The 24,292-nt window shown below is 46.8% G+C and overlaps 1 protein-coding gene across 1 annotated transcript in view; it reads left to right on the forward strand.

Moving 5' to 3' along the window:
- Positions 1-24,292, forward strand: part of galntl6 (polypeptide N-acetylgalactosaminyltransferase like 6) — a 1,584,079-nt gene that overhangs the window by 1,478,547 nt on the left and 81,240 nt on the right. Inside the window, exon 10 of the mRNA XM_070895622.1 lies at positions 17,484-17,600. Within this exon, the coding sequence (XP_070751723.1) occupies positions 17,484-17,600 (117 nt within the window). The remainder of the gene's footprint in view (positions 1-17,483; positions 17,601-24,292) is intronic.

The following is a 24,292-nucleotide window of genomic DNA, read 5'->3' on the forward strand; positions in this document are numbered from 1 at the left end:
AAGCTCCCACAAACAGCAATGTGATAATGACCCGACAATCTGCTTTCTTAGTGATGTTGATTGAGGGATGAATATTGGCCAGGACACCGGGGATAACTCCCCTGCTCTTTTTCAAATAGTGCCATGGGATCTTTTACGTCCATCTGAGAGGGCAGACGGGGCCTCGGTTTAACGTCACATCCGAAAGACAGCACCTCCGACAGTGCAGCACTCCCTCAGCACTGCACTGGGAGTGACAGCTTAGATCTTGTGCTCAAGTCTTCGCACCCGCTTAGCCATGGCTGAGACCTGAAGAAGATTTGCCCTGGCCGTCCTTCCTCCTGCAACCAACACCAATGAAAGGCAGGTTGATAAGTCATTCATCCCCTGGCTATTAATGGGACGTTGCTGTGTAAAAATGGCCATGCTGTGTCTCGCTATGTCACAGTGACTGCCCTTCGAAAAGCGTGGAGTTTTTTTAGATGTTTCTGAGAGACGCTGTAAGGTGATGTGTAAAGGTAATTTGTGATTTTCCTTTAAGACAAACTATATGTGATTCAAGGGTAATGATCACCAGTTGTGCTGGGCCAGAATTTGCTGTCCAAATAACGGCGAATGGCTCTCACCGTTATTTATGGGTAAGTTCAGGCGAGGAGCAGATGTGCGGTTAAATGTGATTATCCAAAAGTTGCTGTCTGAGTTGTGGTGCTCCACCATTAGCTTCGTGAAAACAGCATCTCGCCCTCGGCCTCTCCGTTTCTTTTAATAACTTGCCCATTAATTACTCATTAATCGCCCATTAAACTCGCCACAGAATTGAAGTCTCCTCATTACAAGCTTAAGTACCCTTTTAACGATAGAGATAAGTGTTAATTACTGCCATTCAGCCTCTGCACCACTGAAAAATAACTATTACAAGTGTGGAGTCTCATTCCTTCAGGTTTCGAAATTTTCCGGCAGATTAAAGTAGGTCCATTTTGACCATTTTTAATTTATTGTTACTTTTCCTTTCTGTGGCCGCGGAATTCGTGCGCGCCCCGTGCAGGGATGGTCTTCACCGCCCCTCCGCTCGGCACGGCTCTTAATGGGTCTCCACTTGGCCACCGGGGCGAGGGGGGGTTGCCGTGGCTGCAGGCCGTCACCGAAACGGTGTGCCGGGCTGCACGGACCCCGGTGGAATTGGTAGGTAAAAGGCCTGACCAGCGGCGCGCGCCTCGTCTTTCAATTCCGCCCGCGAGCCGAGTGCGGACCGGTATGTGGCTGGCGCTGACATCACCCGCAGCAGCCTCACGGGGGGGCGCTGCCCAATTTCTGCCGCAGAGCCCAGAAGGAGTCGCCACTTAGGGCGATTACTTCATCTCCAGAGGGCGTGGCAGTCCCAGGCGCGACCAGTAGGGGGTGGGGCACTACAGGTTTTGCACCTCCACTAACTCCCACGCAATTTAGCGGGAGCCGATTGCACCCCACACTAAAGCACTTTCACACCCCTTTAGCGCCCCCTGATGACGCGAACGGGAAGCGCACAACAGGCAAATTGTGGCCCCTATTTATTTTTTCTCTCTCTCTTAAACCAATCTTTCTTTCACTCCCTTTATTTCTCTTTCTGTGCCTGATTTGACATTGAATTCACCACTCTACTTTACCCTCCTTCCGCTATTTATTTTCCAATCCTTCGATCTGATTGCTTAAGAAGGTATTACAGGATAGTGGTAAGACTGGCTGGCTGGGCCGTTTCAGAGGACAGTTAAGAATCAACCACATTGCTTCGGGTCTGGAGTCATCTATCGGCCAGATCAGGTAAAGATGGAAGATTTCCTTCCCTAAAGGACATTAGTGAACCAGATGGGTTTTTACAACAATCCAGTGGTTTCATGGTCTCCATTACTGATACTAGCTTTTTAATTCCAGATTTATTTAATTAACTGAATTTAAATTCCCCAGCTACCATGGTGGAATTTGAACTCACGTCTCCAGATCATCAGTCCAGGCCTCTGGATTACTAGTCCAGTGACATAACCACTATGCGACCGTACCCATCTTAGCTTAAACATTCACTCCCTCCACTATCAGCGCACCGTGGCTGCAGTGTGTACCACCTACAAGATGTTTCTTAGGCAGTCCCTCGGAGTCGAGGATGACTTGCTTCCACTAAAAATGAATTCTCAGATGAATCCAATGCGGGACCAACAGTCTCTCTCACAGGTGGGGCAGAGAGTTGGATGGACGGGCGGATCAGGCGCTTGGGTTGTCGTGCACTGCTTCCGCTGTGTGCGCTTGGCCCACTTGCTCCCGGTGAAGAGACTCGAGGTGTTCGGTGCCTTCCCGGATGCTTTTCCTCCACTTAGGGCGGCCTTGGGCCAGGGATTCCCAGGTGTCGGTGGGGTTGTTGCACTGTTTCAAGGAGGCTTTGAGGGTGTCCTTGAAGCGTTTCTTCTGCCCACCTGGGGCTCGCTTGCTGTGTCGGAGATCCGAGTAGAGCGCTTGTCATCGCACCAACGCTCTTCTCGATCTTCCTTGCTGCAGTGCTCCACCTCGCCCTCAGCAAGCTCCCCGCTGGAGTGGAGCTAATCTACAGAACAAACGGGAAACTGTTCAACCTCCAGTCCAGATCCAAAGTCGTCCCATCCTCTATCATTGAATTACAGTGTGCAGACGACACTTGCGTCTGTGCACACTCGGAGGCCGAACTTCAAACCACCGTCAACATACAAGATGCAGTGCAGCAACTCGCCAGGGCTTCTTCAGCAGCACCTCCCAAACCCACGACCTCTCCCAACTAGAAGGACAAGGGCAGCAGGCGCATGGGAGCACCATCACCTGCAAGTTCCCCTCCAAGTCACACACCATCCTGACTTGGAACTATATCACTGTTCCTTCATCATCGCTGGGTCAAAATCCTGGAACTCCCTCCCTAACAGCACTGTGGGAGTACCTTCACCACACGGACTGCAGCGGTTCAAGAAGGCGGCTCACCACCATCTTCTCAAGGGCAATTAGGGAAGGGCAATAAATGCTGGCCTTGCCAGCGACGCCCACATCTCAGGAACAAATTTTTAAAAATACGCAGTTGCCCTGTTCACTCAGATCTCAGCAGTCTAGTTTCCTTTCACTGCCTAGTTATCGCTCGCATTTCCAGTAACTTTATGGGAAAAAAAATTTTGAGCTGAAGGGTACGGGGGAAAGTCTGACTAACGGCAGACACCGTTAGATGCCCTGCTACAGCATGAGCATCTGGCCCATGAATCTTCCTTAAATGTCCTTTTATCCTGTTCGTGCCCCTTTTGAATTCTGTCTGCAACTGGGGGAAGGAGTGACTGTGCCCAGAGATGGAATAAACACCCTCAGGAGAGGGGAGAAAATGAAGTGAAATCGAAATTAATGATCTCGTATATGATATTATGATTTGTCTCAGTAGCTTGTGGAACAGCGCCCTCTACTGTGCTTCAGGCACAAGTGAACGAATGCCTCAAACTCGGCAGAGGTTTGATCTCGCTCACAGGTACGCAGAGTCTGACAGAACCTCTCTAAACACGTGCTTAGCAAAGAAAGAGGAATCGTTTGGTCCATTCCAGTTTGGACTGTCATAACTTCGCAAGATCGCAAAATAAATTTAGCTGACGAAGTCCATTTTACATAGACTTGCAGAGGCATAAAGAAAAAAATAAAGACTTGTATTTATATAGTGCCTTTCACGACCACCGGATGTCCCAAAGTGCTTGACAGCCAATGAAGTACTTTTGGAGTGTAGTCACTGTTGTAATGCAGGAAGCGTGGCAGCCAATTTGCGCACAGCAAGCTCCCACAAACAGCAATGTGACAATGACCAGATAATCTGTTTTTTTTATGATGTTGATTGAGGGATAAATATTGGCCAGGGGAACCCGGGAATAACTCCCCTTCAAAATAGTGCCATGGGACATTTTACATCCACCTGAGAGAGCAGATGGGGTCTCGGTTTAACGTCTCATCCGCAAGACAGCACCTCCGACAGTGCAGCACTCCCTCAGCATTGTACTGGAGTGTCAGCATGGATTTTGTGCTCCAGTCCCTGAAGTGGAGAACAACACGTACAGAAATTCATTATTGACCAAAGGATGTTTGCGAAGACTTTCACACAAGGTCAATCCAGTTTTGGTCACACTGAACATTAACACTTTTATATCTAAGCACATTGTAATCAATCCGCTCCAGTGACGGTGTCGGGAATTGTCCATCAGCCAAGGTTGGCAAAATAAATAAAATAATTACAAATATTCTCATTTCAAGTTAATTATATGCTGCAAATTCTTGAATAAGTGTGGCAAACAAATGATCTGCTTCACACACCAAGAGAAAGTAACTACGGGTAGTTATCAGATTGGCAAATGGAAAAGGGATCAACAGAATGCAGCAGAATGTACACTGCCTAAACATTTAAGTTAACTCAAAGTCACCCTGGGCATTTTTTAAACCTGCTTTGACAGCGCACTGGAATTGTCGTCCATGCAGTGTCAAAGCAAAGTGATTGCACACGATTCTATCTGGAGTACAGTCAGGCCTTGAGACTGGATTTAGACTGCATTGGTGTGGCACTAAAGTTGTAGTATAAAATAAACACAAATATTCTCATTTAAAAATTGATTTTATACACACTAGCAGACCTCCAATTAACTTTGAAATGGTTTACAATGAATTCCAGAAGTTCATTCAGAAGAGGAATCATTCTATGCATAACTTTGAGAAACCAGTCGTCTTGAAGGCATTTGAACACCTGCATCAATTGGAATTGATTAAACCAATGGAGGGAGCGTCTGTCGGAACACAGAAAGAATACCAGCTGGTGAAACTACTGCTGTACAGCAGTCAGATAATGGATGCACTGCAAAAGTAACCACAATGCCCGACAGATATCTGGCTTTGGGCATCATCGTCTCTGGAATAAACCACTTGAAATCAGAACTTGTAAATCAACAGAAGGAATTTCTATTTCGGAAAAATATTTTTCTACACCTATAATTACAAACAAGTGCTCACAGACAGTTAAAGTATGTGCTGTTTTGTATCAGAGGTCTCATCAACAATGCATGACCAGGGAAGTGTGACAGGAAGTAAGTGTGACATTTTCAGGAGGTGCATCCCATGTGCAAGACTTTTAATGTGTTACATAATCAGCAAGAGCAGGGCCATCAAAGTGGGAGTAGGGCCCCAGGAGGTCCTTAAATAATAATAATAAGATAGAGAGGAAGCTGTGAGCCTGAGGGAGCTCTCCAATGAGGTCCCCCAGGAATGGAACAGCTTATTCAGCTTCCTTATACTGAGCACGCGCTGTGGAGCAAGCTGTAATTTTATATGGCTTGGTAGCAGTTAAGGGAATCACATCTTTTTTTAAGCATAAGAATTTGAAGCAATGTCAAGTGTTGACTCGTACCCGATGTTCAGTGGTAGATTTTTTTATTGCAGTGCCTGGTACTGACAGATATTGGCTTTGGTTCCAACAATTAAGGATAGGCGACTTACATTTGAAACCTACACATTCGGTCTCCAGCAGTGACTGTCACCTTGGGGTTCAGAACCTAGGTCGGATTGCAGGCAGTGGAGAGAAAGAAAGAAAGAAAGAAAGACTTGCATTTATATAGTGCCTTCCATAACCTCACAAAATGCTTTACAGCCAATAAAATGCTTTGAAAGTACAATCAATGTTGTAATTAGGAAAGGCGGCAACCAATTTGCGCACAGCAAGGTCACACCAACAGTAAAGTGAAAATGACCAGACAATCTCTTTGTAGTGTTGTGAGTTGAGGGATAAATATTGGCCAAGACACTGGGGATAACTCCTCTGCTCTTCTTCGAAATAGTGCCATGGGATCTTTTATTCTTTGCCCTGTCAGAGGCTGGGGGTGTGAGTTGATAACGATGCAGCGAGGACAACAGGGCATCTGGGACCTCAGTGAATGAAGGGAACGATGGTCTACCTTCCTAACCAATGGCATTCAAGGACAGAGAATGCAACGGAGGAAGGACTGAGAAGGTAATAGGGTGAATTAGAATCAGATCAGGTACAGAAAGAGAGATAAAAAGAGGGAAAGAAAGATTGCATTAAGAATGAGAGGGAAAAAAAAGAGCCAAAAGGAAAAGAAAAGAAATTAAAATTCAACAGGGGCCAAATCGCCCCTTTTTAAGAGGCGCATTAGCACCTCCGGGGGGCGCTAATGGGGCGCGAGACTTTTTGCCGGGAGATGGGGGGGTGTTTTGGGGCGTTTCCGGCTCCCGGGAAATTGCGATGACGCTGCCCGGAGAAAATTTTTGACCCGAGCCGGTGCGCAACCGGCGATGATGTCATCGCCGTGCGCGTCGACCCCTCGACCCCTTACCACCCCATGGGGGAAATGGCCCCATGGGTCGCGATGCTGTTTGACATCCGCTCTCAGGGCAGTACTCACGGGTCGGCTCCAGTGTGGCAGCCCTATCATGCAGCCCGATGTTCCGTTTTGCGTGCTGGGCTGTAGGCCCGATCCCGCCCTGCCCTGGTGGCCTAGTGGAGGCCATCAGAGGCCTTGCAGTGTGCGCAGCGCCCCTCCCCCTTCAAGTGAAGGGAAGGGGTGTTGAAGCATGTCAACGCATCGTGCGTAGAAAGTCCCGTCCCCAACTGGTTACCGCCCCTAATCGGGGCGAATGACAACTTCGCACGGACATTTTTAAAATCTCCAACAATTCAATAAGTACCTGAAGGAATTCATTTTCTGGGTCAGTGCGGTCAATTGGCAGACAGTAACAGTCATCATAGGCGGTCCCTCGAACAAGGATGACTTGCTTCCACATGAGTTCACAGATGGTTCAATGAAGGACCCGATGTTCCAGTCCTGAACTCCAGTTGAGGGGGTGGAAGATGCCTGTGCGTGGATTTTTTTAACGTGTGGTGACCGTTGCACATCAGCCACCACACGGGCTTGAGAGAGCTAGGCCTTTATCCAGTGACAAGGGTTGAACCAGGACGACTGGAGACCAGCTCTGCTGCATGGACCTAGTGCGCACACATATTGCACTGTGGGTAGGCCCGTGCTGCCCCTGGGCCCTCGGCTCTTCTGGGCCCCGTACCCTCATTTGCCACATCTTCGCCCACAATGTTCCAGGGCCCGGCGCTCCAGCTCTATTGAATACCCACTGCTTAGATCCCTGTTGGCTGTACACCCTGAAAAGGACTTTTGAAATACTGTGGCACAAGATGGCTGGTCTGGATTAGGAAGAAACATGTTGCTGGGAGAAACAAGTGGGGGTGGACCATGGTGTATCTCAGTCCCCAGGTGAATACTGAGTGTAGATGGTGGGGTCACTCGATGGTCAGTGTCTCAGTCCTGGGGTGAACTTAGATTAGAAATAATTTGCTGTTCCTGGTTCTTCATTGATAAAACTATATTATTTTTTATATATGTGAATAATATATATATTAATACTGAACATATAAATCAATTGGAGGCTGACTATCAAAAGTATTTTCATAATATATTATAAAAATTGCCTGATAAATATTCTGATAGAAGTTCTGAGTGTATGAATATCATAGAATCATAGAATAGTACAGCACAGAAGGAGGCCATTCAGCCCATTGAATCTGTGCTTGCTCTTTTAAACAGAAATCCAGTTAGTCCCGATCCCCGGCTCTTTCCCCACATCACTGCAGTTTTTTTTTCCTTCCACTATTCATCCAATTCCCTTTTGATGGTTACTAGTGAATCTGCTTCCACCATCCGATCGGGCAGTCTATTCCAATTTTTTTTTTTATTCGTTCCTGGGATGTGGGCATCTCTGCCAAGCCCGGCATTTATTGCCCATCCCTAATTGCCCTTGAGAAGGTGGTGGTGAGCCGCCTTCTTGAACCGCTGCAGTCCGCGTGGTGAAGGTACTCCCACAGTGCTGTTAGGGAGGGAGTTCCAGGATTTTGACCCAGCGACGATGAAGGAACGGCGATATAGTTCCAAGTCAGGATGGTGTGTGACTTGGAGGGGAACGTGGAGGTGATAGAAAGATGGAAACATAGAAAATAGGTGCAGGAGTAGGCCATTCGGCCCTTCGAGCCTGCACCACCATTTAATATGATCATGGCTGATCATGCAACTTCAGAATCCCATTCCTGCTTTCTCTCCATACTCTTTGATCCCTTTAGCCGTAAGGGCCACATCTAACTCTCTTTTGAATATATCTAATGAACTGGCCTCAACAACTTTCTGTGGTAGAGAATTCCACAGGTTCACAATTCTCTGAGTGAAGAAGTTTCTTCTCATCTCGGTCCTAAATGGCTTATCCCTTATCCTTAGACTGTGACCCTTGGTTCTGGACTTCCCCAATATCGGGAACATTCTCCCTGCATCTAACCTGTCCAATCCTGTCAGAATTTTATGTGTTTCTATGAGATCCCCTCTCATTCTTCTAAATTCCAGTGAATATAAGCCTAGTCGATCCAGTCTTTCTTCATATGTCAGTCCTGCCATCCCGGGAATCAGTCTGGTGAACCTTCGCTGCACTCCCTCAATAGCAAGAATGTCCTTCCTCAGATTAGGAGACCAAAACTGTTATGTATGTAAACCTGTAAATACCTTGTTCATCCCCTGGAGTCCCAAGGGATCCCACAATCCCTTGGGAGCACCTGTACATAAGGAGGCCTCACAGGCTGGAGAGGCACTCTGGAGACCTGTATAAAGGACTACGGTCATACATTACTTTGAGCTTACAGTATCTGGTCAGATTTTTTTATTCAAGACACAGCAACTGTGTTCAGTATCACGTTGTTAAAAGGTACTTACGCTATTAATTACTAGACTTAACTCTGTGGCGGGTTTATGAAGCATACAGGGAGGTTAAGAGCGAGATGCTGTTTTTGTGAAACTAACAGCGGAGTGGCGCAAATGGTCCAGCAACATGTGGCAATTCTCAATTCACTCCCTCGCCACAAGTTGATGGGCGATTAAATTAATAAGGATGTGTGGCGATCACACAGTTATTGTTTGAGTAAATATCGCCCACGGTTGTACGATGGTCTGAAACATAGTGAGCAGTACAGTCGGACTCTTGAACAAACGTTGCTAAGACCACTTGCGGGAGTGATCAGCATGTTATGGCATGTTACAGGTTATATCAGGGACCTAATTAGGACCAGTGGAATGTACAGAAGACAATACTGATCAGCCTCAAAGTTTTCAAAAAGATCAATAATGCACTCCTCTTTTTTTCTCCTTCATCTCAATCACTTTCTCTGCCAAATGCCCGTTCAGCTTTCTCCTGAATTTGCTGAAACGATCCACCTCTATTGCCCTTCCCCCACCAGCTAGTCTGTTTCGCACATTCACCAGCTTCTAAGTGAAGTAGTTAAATGAAAACTTTTTGCTCACTTTCCTTTTTGGCCGCTCGCGGCATGCTTTCTGTTGGAAATTGTGATTGCGGGAAACATGTTCTTAAGGTTCGATTTATCTGCACCCTTCAGAACCTTGAATCTTTCAATAAAATCTCCCCTGAGATTTGTTTCTTCCGCTGTCGGCAGCGAGGGTCATTGTTTGGCACTAGTATTGAGTGTTAAACGGGTTAAGGTCCTGCCATGATTCAGGGGGTCTTGTGGTGGGTCGGGACGGTGGGTATGGGGGGGTTCCCTAACCACCACCAACAACAACAACTTACATTTTATTGCGGATAGTGAGGTGACGCACTTTGGGAGAAACAGTATGGAGAGGCAGCATAATCTAAATGGCACAATCTTGAGGGGGATGCAAGAACAGGAGGCGCATATTCACAAATCTTTGAAGGTGACAGGTCAAGTTGATAAGGCGGTTAAGGAAGCGTATGGGATACTTGGCATTAAATACAAAAGCAAAGAAGTCATGCTAAACCTTTACAAACCTCTGGTTAGGCCTCAGCTGGAGTATTGTGTATAATTCTGGGCACCATGTTTTAGGAAGCGTATCAAGACCCTGGAGGAGGTTTACCAGGATGATACCAGGGATGAGGGACTTCATTTAAATGGAGAGTCTGGAGAAGCTGGAATTGTTGCCCTGAGAGCAGAGATGTTTAAGGGGAGACCTAATAAAGGTATTCTAAATTCTGAGGGGTTTTGATAGAGCAAGCAAGGAGAAAGTGTTTCCTCCAGCAAGTGGGTCAGTGACCAGAGGGCATCGATTTAAAATAATTGGTAAAGAACTAGAGGGAAAATACGAAGAAATTTCTTCACACAGAGGGTTGTTATGATCTGGAACGCACTACCAAGGGAGGTGGAAGCAGATTCAATAGGAACATTTAAAAGGCAATTGGACAGTTACTTGAAGAGGACTAATTTGCAGGATTATGGGAAGAATGCTGGGATGTGGGACTAATTGGGTAGCTCTTTCAAAGAGCCAGCACAGGCATTACAGGCAGAATCACCTCCTTTTGTGCAGTCAGATTCTATGATTCTATATAGGGCCTTTAACGTAGCAAGACATCCCAAGGTGTTTTGGTAGGATCCTATTTTGGGGGTTGAGAAGCCTCTGTACTTCATTGCCTGTAAAGTATGCACTGCCTGCATACTGCAAGATGCACTGCAGCAAGTCTACAAGGCTTATTCGCCAGTACCTCCCAAACTCACAGGCTCCACCACCTAGAAGGCCAAGGGCAGCAGGCGTATGGAAACACCATCACCTCCAAGTCACACACCATCCTGACTTGGAACTATATCGCTGTTCCTTCATCGTCACTGGGTCAAAACCCTGGAACTCCCTCCCTAACAGCACTGTGGGAGTACCTTCACCACACGGACTGCAGCAGTTCAAGAAGGCAGCTCACCACCACCTTCACAAGGGCAATTAGGGATGGGCAATGAATTCTGGCCTTGCCAGCGATGCCCGCATCCCGTGAATGAATTTTTAAAAAGTGCTTTGGGAATGCCCTAAGGTCGCGATATAAAAGGAAGCTCTATTTTTCTTCTTCCTTCTTTTGTCAGAGTGCTGATGGTAGGCACTTTAGTTTTAACTGGTTCTACCCTGTAGCTGTAGGCCAAACTAAAACTGCAAGCTGAGACCATTGTTGTTGCTGAGTGTAATAGAATCCAGCCCACGCACTGTACACGGAGTCTAGAGATGATGACAGTTTGTGATGGACTAATCGCTGCACTCAGCCCTGAAGGCAGCTGTCAGCCACCAAGATCTTGTCAATGATATGCAGAGGGTTACACTCGCCAAACCACTGTCTCTCCGTGCAAATTTATCTCTTCATGGTTGAAAAATAAATGTACATCATCTTTCTTTCTTTTAATTGAAATGTACTCTGCGGGGTTGGCTCATTCTGTCAGCTGTCAGGAATTTAAGTTATCAGAAAATGCCAAAGTGGGCATGTGCCCTCCTTGGCCTCACCCCTCCCTATCTCTGTAGCCTCCTGCAGCCCTACAGCCCTCCAAGGTCTCCAATTCTAATGTCTTGCGCATTCCCCGGTTTTAATCGCTTCTCTGTTGGTGGGTGGCTGCACCTTCAGCTGCCTAGGCCCCAGGCCTAGGCAGCTGAACCTCTTCACCTCTCTACCTTTCTCTCCTCCTTTAAGATGCTCTGTAAAACCTACTTCTTTGATCAAGCTTTTAGTCACCTTTTCTAATATCTCTTATGGCTCGTTGTTGAAATTTGTATGAAGCATCTTGGGATGTTTTACTGTGATAAAGGCGCTATATAAATGCAAGTTGTTACCGTTGTTGTTGTTTTTTAGAAACTTATGATTGCGATGGCAATTAATCCAGGCCAATTTGCTCGCGCTGGTGAACTGTTCAAGTACCAGGAACAGGCTAGAATCTGCTAGCAAAATAACAGCGGGTTTATTGGGGCATGAATCACCCCAGCAACTTGTGGCGAGGAAGGGATTCCCCGTGAGTTGCAAATCACCACAGTTGATGACCAATTTGCATCGCTCCGCCATTAGCCTCGTGTAATCGGGAGATCGCGCTCAACCTCCTCGTGAGTTTCAAAAAATTGCTGCATTTGCACATTAATTACCAATTAAACTCGCTGCAAAAAGTTAGGGCTGGTACTTAACAGCATTAGGACCCTTTTAATGAGGAGATTTATGTTCTTGCAATGCAAATCAACCTCCTTTGCCCACAAAAGGAACAATTGAAACTGTGGAGTCTCATTCCTATAGGTAGTAAATTGTTCTTAGAGATTCTTAACATTTAAAATATTGTAATTTTTTACACTTTTTTTCAGTCTCTTTTATCTCTATCCCTTAATTTAATCGATCTTTCCCTCTCTTTAACAGCACAATTAGAAAGAATGTGGCACTAGCTCAAATCTAAAACTTGCCACCATTAATTAGCATTTTACTTCTCAAAAGTTCCTCTTCATTTTGTTGCTGCTTAACGGTTTACCACAGTGATTTATTCACTTTTGAAGATACTGCCTGGGAGACTGGTGAAAGGATATTACACACAGCTCCCTTATCTCCTGAAACCAAAAAGAAGTAACAAAGATACTAATTTGCCCATGTGAAATGCCTTGATTTGAAACAGTTCCATGCCTTTGTTCACATAGCAGAGGGATTTCATTCTAGTTCACTTATTACTAACATCGTAGAATGTCAATTCCACCCCTGTCAGCTGTGGCTCAGTACTGAGGGAGTGCTGCACTGTCGGAGATGCTGTCTTTCGGATGAGACATTAAACCGATGCTCCGTCTGCTCTCTCAGGTGGCCCTAACATTTTGAAGCAGGTCGGTGTCCTGGCCAATCTTTATTCCCCCAACCAGCATCACTACAACAGATAATCTGGTTGTTATCGCAGTGCTGTTTGTGGGAGCTTGCTGTGCCTAAGTTGGTTATGTGCTTCCTACATTACAACAGTGACCACACTTCAAGATGACTTCATTGGCGGTAAAGCGCTCTGGGACATCCTGAGATCACAACAGGCACTATATAAATGCAAGTCTTTCTTTCCTTGAAGAATAAAAAGGAGGAAAAGCCAAAATTGTCCTTTACTTAAAGAAGTTAAAAAAAAAGCAACTTCTGCTCATTTGGCCGAGATCCATGAGCCTTTTTATTCCCACCTTTCAAATCATTCCGGGATTGTCAGCGCACAGCCTGTTTTTGAAGCTGAGTTGAAGAATTAACATTTTGTACAATGAAGCATTCTTCTATAATTTGCTGGATTTTTCTCCTTCCGAGCTGCCTATCGACACTTCATTACATTTCACCCGCTTAGTCCATTGTTCTTTTGTTTCATTCCAGGTGCCTTAGCACTGGTGTGTTTCTCTTTGTACCTCTTTAGCTGGCTCACCATCTCCCTGTCTGCTAGATTAACTACTCCTGCAGCTAGTGAAGCGTCCACAGCTGTTGTATCAGTGGCAAAGGCTCAGGTGGGAGACAATGGTCATGGCGCTGAACTATAATTGCTCCAAATGCCCTTTATGTTCCTGTCAAGAGCATTAAAAAAAACAGCTCTCTCTCCTTGAAGCCTCATAAAAATATCTCCAGAGTTATTCAGAGAGTAAATGGCAAGTCGGATAAAAATAACTGGAAGAAGGCCGTGAAAAGAATGATAAGTGATGACAGCTATAGAAAGGGGTGACGTCAGGAGATGTGTCATCTTTAAAGTACTGGACAATTTCTTCTGTTTGTTTCTCTACATTTTGGAGGGAATTAAGGGATATGGGGATAGTGTGGTAAGGTGGAGTTGAGATAGAAGATCAGCCATGATTTTGTTGAATGATGGAGCAAGCTTGAAGGGCCGAATGGCCTACTCCTGCTCCTATTTCTTATGTCCTATGTTTACAAAAAACGTAAGACACAAATGTGAAGCTCGCTGGGGAAAACACCATTAAGTGAGGTGAAAAATGACACACAGCTCTTCTCTCTCCAGAAAACAAAACAAAAAAAATAACAAGCACAAATTCACAAAGGCAGTGTCTCCTTGAAAAGAATTGAGACAAAATCAGAAGCGTGCAGGCACAATTTATCGGGGCTGACAACGTTGTCCATCTGGAGCGCTGCAGCATCGAGCGGTGAAGCCTGAGGCCTACTCGGTGTACAGTTCCACGGGCTGTCAGTGGTCAGAGCCTGCACAATGCTCATTAAGCCCCCAGTTGCTATGCAAAAGAAAGGGCAAACCCAAAAATATACCTCGAGCACCGGGAAGGGTGGGACAGATTTCCTTCGGTCGCAATGTCTTCGCAACATCGAAAGCATAAGCGTAAGAACATTTTGTGCAACGAAATTACAGAAGCGTTCTAAAAGAATACGTTTATAATTTCCCTGATGAAATTTTCCCCTTCCTGGTTATAGATTCTCTTCAATGCCCCCGGAAACATCTGCTTGAGCACTGGACGTGTTCCAAGTTCCTCAGAACATAGGAGCTGAATGTGGCACCGGCCAAGCAAAGCAAGACTATGTGTGGGCGCAGTGTCCATTGTTCAAAGTTGGCCCAGCCCGGTGATCAGTGCACCTGCTCTCTCAGTTCACTTGGCTGCTGGTAATGGACTTTTAGCAAGTGCATGAGAATCTTTCAGTGTTCAGCATCCCTGGAGATCGCAGCACACTTAAAGGGGGCCACTCGCTCAGGGCTCGCCCGAAGACATTCGGGAAGATTTCCCAATATGTCTTTCCCGAGGCCATGGTGGGCGGGGAAGGGTCAGGTGCTGGGGAACTGGGAAATCAAGCACACAAGTAAGCTGTCAGCTGTGGCTCTTTGCCTCAAGAGTCAGGCGGTGTTGCGTTCCAGTCCCACTTGAGCACGCAATCTGGCCTGACACTACAGTGACACTACACTACAGGGACCGAGTGTAGCGTAGCCAAGTTTGCTGACGATACAAAGATGGGAGGAAAAGCAATGTGTGAGGAGGACACAAACAATCTGCAAAAGGCCATAGACAGGCTAAGTGAGTGGGCAAAAATTTGGCAGATGGAGTATAATGTTGGAAAGTGTGAGGTCATGCACTTTGGCATAAAAAAATCAAAGAGCAAGTTATTATTTAAATGGAGAAAGATTGCAAAGTGCTCCAGTACAGCGGGACCTGGGGTACATATGCGTGAAACACAAAAGGTTAGTATGAAGGTACAGCAAGTGATCAGGAAGGCCAATGGAATCTTGGCCTTTATTGCAAAAGGGATGGAGTATAAAAGCAGGGAAGTCTTGCTACAGCTGCATAAGGTAATGGTGAGGCCACACCTGGAATACTGCATGCAGTTTTGGTTTCCGTATTTAAGAAAGGATATAATTGCTTTGGAGGCAGTTCAGCGAAGGTTCACAAGGTTGATTCCTGTAAAGGGGGGGGTGGTGTGTGGGGTGTGTTGTGGTCTCTATGAGGGGGTCAGGTTCCCTTCTGACCAACTTGAGTGGTTTCGAATCGCTCCCCCCCACTCCCTTGGGTTCTGTATTCAGGATTTATTTGGGGGGTGTGACAAAAGTGCAGAGGACACTGGTTTGATACAAAGAACACTGGTTTGATTACAGTCAAAATAATACGGGCTTATTACTCTTGTAAGAAAATACAAGGCCAAACTTACAATCACTCTAACAAAGAACAAGACAAGAAAGGTACAAGGTCAAACTTATAATCACTCGAATAAAGTACCATACACTACACATTCAAAGGGGGTTGCAGTAAAATTATACCTCCCACCTCCCAATACCTAACTCTAGCTAGGTTAGACTTCAGGGCTGGGATTATGCTTACCAATTCTTTTGATAGTTAATGGTAGATGGTGATGTTCTTCCTTCCTTCAGGACTTCAAGACTTTGAGTCTGGAGAAGTTAGTTTTATAACTGTCATGTTGGTTTCTCTCCTTGTCTTGATGAGGTAGTAGCAACCACCTCTCTCCCCCACTAACCTCTGTTCGCCTTCTCGTTTTCTCTAACCTCTGTTGAAAACGGGGCCAGTTATACGATTTCAGTGTTCTAATCTTGCCGCCAAATCTCTTCACAATCCTATGTATAATTTTGGCGGGCTTGGTTCTTCTTTGTAATATTTTCTCGGGCTCGTTAAAGTTGATATGTCTTGGGTGGGTTGATCTTCGAAAAACTGTTTCCTGATGGAAAAATTAGTTTGGTAATTGCAATGTCCTTTTGTGCTTAGTCTTTCGCATACGAGCTGGATTGGGCCTCTTTGTGATGCATATGCTGAAAATGGTTTGTCTAGACCCATGTTGATGGGGAGCTATCTCTGGGTGATACTGTGATGGTAATGTCTCTTGTGGAGGAAGATTTCCAAATACTCATTCTTGCAGAAAGGTTAACTCAGTCCTGACACCCAGACAGTTCCAATAATCAAGTGGGCTTCCTTTATTCCCTAGGTCCTCCCAGGCTTGAATTTGTGTTGTAAAAGTTCATAATTTCTATTAAAGTTCGTAGTTTCTTCCATAAGCACTTTAGAGTTCCAAACTTTTCAGTAGATAGTCCCAAATTAAATTTCCTTTCGAATGAGCCCAAACACAGTGGGGGTTCTGGTGAATTTTGCTCTCTGCATTCCGGAGATGAGGGGGTTGACTTATGAGGAAAGGTTGAGTAGGTTGGGCCTCTACTCCTTGGAATTCAGAAGAATGAGAAGTGATCTTATCAAAACGTATTAGATTATGAGGGGGCTTGACAAGGTGGATGCAGAGAGGATGTTTCCATTGATAGGGGAGACTAGAACTAGAGGGCATAATCTTAGAATAAGGGGCCGCCCATTTAAAACTGAGATGAGGAGAAATTTCTTCTCTCAGAGGGTTGTGGATCTGTGGAATTCGCTGCCTCAGAGAGCTGTGGAAGCTGGGACATTGAATAAATTTAAGACAGAAATGGACAGTTTCTTAAACGATAAGATAATAAGGTGTTATGGAGAGTGAGCAGGCTCGAGGGGTCGTATGGCCTACTCCTGCTCCTATTTCTTATGTTCTTATGTTTATGCAGCACTGTTGGAGCACTGTACTGTCAGAGGTGCGTCTTTCTTTAGAGATGTTACACCAAGGTCTCATCTGCCCTCTCAGGTGAACAAAAAAGATCACATGGCACTATTTCGAAGAAGAGCAGGGGAGTTCTCCCCAGTGACCTGGACAATATTTATCCCTCAGCCTACATCACTATAAACAGATTATTTGGTCGTTATAACACTGCTGATCGTGGGACATTTATGTGTGTAAATTGGCTGCCGCGTTGTCATCATTACAACAGTGACTACACATCAGAAGTACTTCATTGGCTGTAAAGTACTGTGCGACGTCCTGAGGTTGTGAAACTCACTACATCAATAGCTTTCAAAATGGATATGTAGTTGAAGGGGAAAAATTGCAGGGCTCTGGAGAGCAGAGGGTGTGGGTCTAATTGAATCACTTTTTCAAAGAGCCGGCACAGGCACGATGGGCCAAATGGCCTCCTTCTGTGCTGTAAGGCTGAATGATTTGCATTCATATGGTGCCTTATCAAGCAGCTGAAACGTCACAAAACCCTTTCACATACAGTGTGTTACTTCTCTTACTGTTTTGGCGAGCGCTGCCTGTTGTTAATGAGGGCAACACTTGAGTTGAACTAAGGAAAATGCTGGTGTTGTGTGTTGCAGATCCGTAACGCGGCTACTAACCGATGTGTGGACAGCAAACACGGAGCGACTGGAGCAGAGCTGAGGCTGGACATCTGCATCAAGGATGGCTCAGAACGCACATGGTCACACGAGCAGGTACCACAAAGCTCAGGGTTGGCCCTCTTATCGTTGAGAAACCTAAGGAGAAAGGGTCAGGCTTCGTAGCGCAGGGCACTGCCTCGGCTGAAAACCGTAGTGGAGCAGGTGAAATATACATTTGTTTTTGTTTCCCAATCCCTCCATGGCCTCGTCCCTCCCTATCTTTGGAACCTCCTCCAGCCCTACAACTATAAGCGATCTCTCGCTCCTCCAATTCAGGCCTCTTGGACATCCCCTGTTTTCATCGCTCCACCATTGGCAGCCTTCAGCTGCCAAGGCCCGAAGCTCTGTAATTCCACCCTATACCACTCTGCCTCTCCACCTCCCTCTCGTCCTCTAAAACACAACCTGAAACCTACCTCTTTGATCAGGTTTTTGGTCATCTGTCCCAATATTTCCTTCTGTGGTTCGGTGTCAAATTCTGTTTGATAGTGCTGTTGTGTAGCGCCTTGGGATGTTTTTACTATGTGAAAGGTGCTATATAAATGTAAATTGTTGTTGGTATTGTTGATTAAATCAATCAAGAAATAGCTGTTAGAGATGATCAGGTTTGGAGTTTAAAAGCCTGCTGATTGTAAGAGGAAGAGAAGTCTGATGAACAGCAGGGGAGTTCTCCCTGGTGTCCTGGACAATATTTATCCCTCAACCCACATCACTAAAAGAGATTATTTGGTCATTGACACACTGCTGCATGTGGGACCTTGCTGTGTGCAAATTGGCTGCCACATTTCCTACATTACAACAGTGACTGCACTTCAAAAAGTACTTCATTGGCTGTAAAGCACTTTGGGACGCCCTGAGGTTGTGAAGGGCTCTGTATTAATGCATCTCTTTCTTTCTTTCTGAGAGACTGGTCCGTAGGTAGTTGCCACTGAATTGTGTGAATGCTCCGACCCTGTGAATTCAGGACACAACTGGCCAGCAAGTACAAGTCCCGCTCTGCCATTATTAAGGCAGCTGACATTTAAATCTGGCCTCCCTGTGCCTCTTGCTCTCATTGAAACCCCGTCCCACAAGATCTGGATGTTCTACAGTCCATGTGGAACACTCCCATCCCCGGATATTACGGAGCTGAAGGTACTCTGTGGCAAAAAATGCATTCCTTACCAAATTGAGGTATATTCCAGTGTAGATCACTAAAAGAAAGATTTGCATTTGTATAACACATTTCATGCCCACCCAAAGCCTCAAAGTGCTTTGCAGCCAATGAAGTACTTTTTGAAGTGTAGTCACTGTTGTAATGTGGGAAACGCGGCAGCCAATTTGCGCACAGCAAACAGCAAGATGATAATGACCAGATAATCTGTTTTAGTGATGTTGGTTGAGGGATAAATATTGGCCAGGACACCGGGGATAATTCTCCTGCTCAGCTTCAAAAATAGCACCGCGGGATCTCTTACGTCCACCTGAGAAAGCACATGGAGCCCTCGGTTTAAAGTCTCATCTGAAATACAGCACTCCCTCGCCACTGCACTGGAGTGTCAGCCTAAATTTTTGTGCTGAAGTCTGTGGTGGGGGACTTGAACCCCCAACCTTCTGACTCAGAGGCAGGGGTGCTACCCACTGAGCCACTATTCATAACAATTGATAAAGATCAAGAAACGCTAAGGTCTACTGCACAGCCCTGAATTAAATCGATCCAAGACAGTGCAGCATTCTGATTAGAATCATGCGAAATGCCAAATAGCTGTTCAAGGAAAACGAAAACCTATTAAGGGTGTTACACCTATAATGGACTTTTTTTTACATTTTATTCAAGCATCTTATAACTGTTGTGGTCAATTATTGTTCTCCCACCAAGTACACTGTAATTAACTATTGAAAAAAGACTAGCATTTACATTACTACATTACAACAGTGGCTACACTTCAAAACTACTTCATTGGCTGTAAAGCACTTCGGGACACTCTGAGGTCATGAAAAGCCACGTATAAATGTTAATCTTTCTTTTTTCACAGTGCCTTTACTGCAGTAAAACATCTCAAGGCACTTCACAGGAATGTTGCCAAACTAAGGCATATTAGGACAGATGACCAAAAGCTTGGGCAAAGATCTAGGTTTTAAGGAGCATCTTAAAGGAGGAAAGAGAGGTGGAGAGATTTAGGGAGAGAATTCCAGAGTTTAGGGCCCAGACAGCGGAAGGCACGGCTCCCAAAGGTGGAGCGATTAAAATTGGGGATGCGCAAGAGGCCAGAATTAGAGAAGTGCAGAGATGGCGAAGGGTTGTAGGGCTGGAGGAGGTTACAGAAATAGGGAGGGGCGAAATCACGAAGGGGTTTGAAAACAAGGATGAGAACACCTCTATTAAATCCCCCCTTAACCGCTTCTGTTCGAAGGAGAATAATGCCAGCTTCTCGTCTCTTCACTTAACTGAAGTCCCTCATCCCTGGTATATTTCCAGTAAATCTTCTCTGTACCCTCTGCAAGGCCTTGACATCCTTCCTAAAGTGTGGTGCCTAGAATTGCAGCTGAGGTTTAACCAGGGTTTTATAAATATAAATTAGCATGACTTCCATGCATATGCACTGTATGCCTCTATTTATAAACCCCAGGATCCTGTAGCTTTAAGGAGAAGAAATTGCTCCTTTTTTAGAGGCCCGTCAGAGCCTCTGGGGGGGACGCTTGACGGGGCGGAAGACACTTTTCATCTGGGTGGGGGGGGGGGGGCACTACCAGCTCACAGGAAATTGCCTGGGAGTTTGCGGAAGCAGTGGTGCCCCCCCCGCGGCTAATGCACTGGTCCGCCGCACAACCGCCGATGACATCATCGGCATGCAAGGTGACCCCCCCCCCTCTGTGCCGCGCACCAACTCCTGACCGCCCCGCAGAAGAAATTGCCCCGCCGTACACAAGACTAGCACGACCGGACGTCAACGCCAGAAGCTGGCCAACATTCGCACACAGGGTAGAACTTAAAGGGGAGAGCGCCAGCGTCCCGCGCCGCCATCTTAACTGGTTTGCCGACTCTCGGGCCGGCTCCAGTAAGTGACCCCTAGCGTGGTCCGGGCCGCCATCGTGCAGCCCGGCACTCTGTTTTAGGTGCAGGGTTGCGGGCTCGGTCCCACCCTGCCCTGGTGGTCCAGTGGAGGCCATCAGAGGCCTTGCAGCGTGCGCAGCGACCCTCCCCTTTAAGCGTTGAAGCGCTTGAACACTACGCGATGCGTCCGCGTAGCGCTGCCGTCCTCGACCCAGTAGCGACCCGGCAACCCCCCCCCTACAGGAAGCGGAGTGCGCGACATTGCCCTGCGCTTCCTCTGAGGGGCGCTAAGCCCAATTCAGTGGCGGGGGCGGGACTTCTGTGCCGGGCGGCAGGAAGCCCCGGCCCCAGCTGGTTACCGCCCACAATCGGGGCGCAGGGCAACCTCGCCCCCGAAGAGCTGTATCGACCTGCCCCGCCACCTTCAACAGCTTTCAAAGAAAACGTTCTGTGGGTCACTCTGTTCTCACTCAGTTAATTTGGAGTTAATTCTCAGCAGTCCAAATCTGGATAAACTGGTCCAAAAACAGCCCAAGCAGGTAATGAGTTAACGGCTGAGTAAATACCAATCGTTGGCATGGAAATCAGAAAGTGTTCTAGTCAGACGCCAGCACGAAACAGCTTTGCAGTAAGGAGCAGACTTTGTTCCTTCCAACAGTTACATAACAGCAGCCTAGACAAGCTGGCCAGCAGCGGATCAGCTGCCATCCAATGAAGCTGTAACTTCCATTTTGAATGCGATATTTAAAATTATATGATTTTAAGCTAAAAAGACAACAAATTAAAGGCAATGTAGGAAATCCCGGCAAAATATTCCAATTTCTCATCGCAACCTTACCGAGAATATCAGTCTGTACCACATCTCCCTAACATTCCATATTCTAACGCTCACTCCACAGGTAGTTGATTCTTAATGTCAGGAGGGAACAGGTAGGCGTGACAGCTTTGTGCTAATATTAAAAAGGATTGATACAAACTTTTAAAAGTCCCCAGAATGTAGGGGGGTCAATTTTCCATGAAGCAGTCCATGCTCACATGCAGCAAGACCTGGATGACATTCAGGCTTGGGCTGATAAGTGGTAAGTAATATTCGCGCTACACAAGTGCCAGGCAATGTGCCAGGCAAGTACTTCCAACACAAGACCATCTAACCACCGCCCCTTGTCATTACCATCGCTGAATCCCCCACGATCAACACCCCGGAGGTCACCAGAAACTTAACTGGACCGGCCACATAAATACTGTGCCGACAAGAGCAGGTCGGAGGCTGGGTATTCTGCGGCGAGTGTCTCACCTCCTGACACCCCCAAAGCCTTTCCACCATCTACAAGGCACAAGTCAGGAGTGTGATGGAATACTCTCCACTTGCCTGGATGAGTGCAGCTCCAACGACATTCAAGAAGCTCGACACCCTCCAGGACAAAGCAGGCCGCTTGATTGACACCCCGTCCACCACCTTCAACATTCACTCCCTCCACCACTGGCGCACCGTGGCTGCAGTGTGTACCATCAACAAGATGCACTGCAGCAACTCGCCAAAGCTTCCTCGACAGCACCTCCGAAACCCACCACCTCTACCACCTCGAAGGACAAGGGCAGCAGGCGCATGGGAACACCATCACCTCCACGTTCCCCTCCAAGTCACACACCAGCCTGACTTGGAAATATATCGCCGTTCCTTCATCGTCACTGGTTCAAAATCCTAGAACTCCCTCCCTAACAGCACTGTGGGAGTACCTTCGCCACACGGACTGCAGCGGTTCAAGAAGGCGGCTCACCACCACCTTCTCAAGGGCAATTAAGGATGGGCAATAAATGCTGGCCTTGCCGGCGACGTCCACATCCCAGAATGAATTTTATAAATGAAAGATTAATCCCCGGGACACTGCTGCTCGCAACCCAGGAGAAAAATCATAGGGGCTTAAAAAAAATAGTGTCTTCTTTTATTTTTCTTCAACACATGTGTTTATTAGTTATGAAAATACTGCATTTGTGTATCACTTTTCATGACTTCAGGACACCCCAAAGGTCTTTACAGCTGATGAAATACTATTTGAGGAACAGTCACTGTTCTAACACAGGGAGGTGCAGCAGACAATTTTGCACACAGGCCAGTCCCACTCCAGAGACTTGAGCGCAAAAATCTAGGCTGACACTCCAGCGCAGTGCTGAGGGAGCGCTGCACTGCCGGAGGTGCCATCTTTCAGATGTTAAACTGAGGCCCCGTCTGCCCTCTCAGGTGAAAGGTCCCATGGCACTATTTCGGAGAAGGGCAAGGGGAGTTCTCCCCAGTGCCCTGGGCCAACATCTGGTCATTCTCACATTGCTGTTTGTGGGAGCTTGCTGTGCGCAAATTGGCTGCTGCCTTTCCTACATTACATCAGTGATTACATCTCAAAAGTACTTCATTGGCTGTAAAGCGCTTTGCGACATCCTCTGGTCGCGAAAGGCGCTGTGGAAATGAGTTCTTTCTCTGAGCGCTCACAGAAACGAAACTTCCAATGAATGAATGGATTGGTTGGATTGCCATATTGCCACATATCTCCCTTATCCGGCACACTCGGGACCTGGCTTTTGGGGATTTTGCTGGATAAAGGGAGGTCACGCCGAGGGGTGGGGGGGGGGGGGAGAAGTGTCACGAGGTCGGGGAGGGCGGGAGGGGTCGGTGCCCTGGGTGGGCCTGAAGTATCGGCGGGCCGCGGTGTCGGGTGGAGGCATGCGCCCCCGGCCACCCAGAATCACGCCGGACAAGGGGCAGTGCCAGATAAGGGAGTCCCAGATCATGGAGGTCCAACTTGTACTTCAACTACTTCCCACAATTTGATTTGACCACAAGGAAGTGTAAATGCTGGCCCTGTTCCAACATGTTAAGGGCGCCACTCATCCCTTCCGTGAGTTAAAGGGTTGGGCTCCATTGTTACAAGAGCAAACAAATTATTTTAAAGCGGTGAGGGTGGATTAGTGGGGGTGCCTTCGTTGACTGTCACTCACCAGCCAAACAAGACGTGGCAGTAAAAGAAACAAAGTACAAAAGGAAGCTGGATTCTATTGCCGAATCAGTTGAGTTCTCAAACCCCCCTGGTGGCCTTGCTAATGTTGTACAGTGCTCTGGCCACCAGAGGTGCTGCATACTGTTCTGGTTGTCCAACAACAACAAGAACAACTTGTATTTATATAGCGCCTTTAACGCAGTACAACAACAACAGCTTATATTTATATAACGCCTTTAACATAGTGAAACGTTCCAAGGCACATCACAGGAGCATTATAAGACAAATAATTTGATACCGAGCCACTTAAGGAGAAATTAGGGCAGGTGGCCAAGGAGGTAGGTTTTAAGGAGCGTCTTAAAGGAGGAGAGAGAGAGATAGAGAGGGGAAGAGGTTTAGGCAGGGAGTTGCAGAGCTTGGGGCCCAGGCAACAGAAGGCATGGCCACCAATGGTTGAGCGATTATAATCAGGGATGCTCAAGTGGGCAGAATTAGAGGAGTGCAGAGATCTCGGGGGGAGAGGGGGGGGGGCGGTTGTGCGGCTGGAGGCGATTACAGAGATAGGGAGAGGCGAGGTCATGCAGGGATTTGAAAACAAGGTTGAGAATTTTGAAAATCGAGCCGTTGCTTAACCAGGTGCCAGTAGAGGTCAGCGAGCACAGGGGTGATGGGTGAGCGGGATTTGGTGCAAGGTAGGACACAGTTTTGGATCACCTCTAGTA

This window comes from Pristiophorus japonicus, chromosome 1 (genome assembly GCF_044704955.1).
Source record: "Pristiophorus japonicus isolate sPriJap1 chromosome 1, sPriJap1.hap1, whole genome shotgun sequence".
NCBI classification, from domain to species: Eukaryota; Metazoa; Chordata; class Chondrichthyes; family Pristiophoridae; genus Pristiophorus; species Pristiophorus japonicus.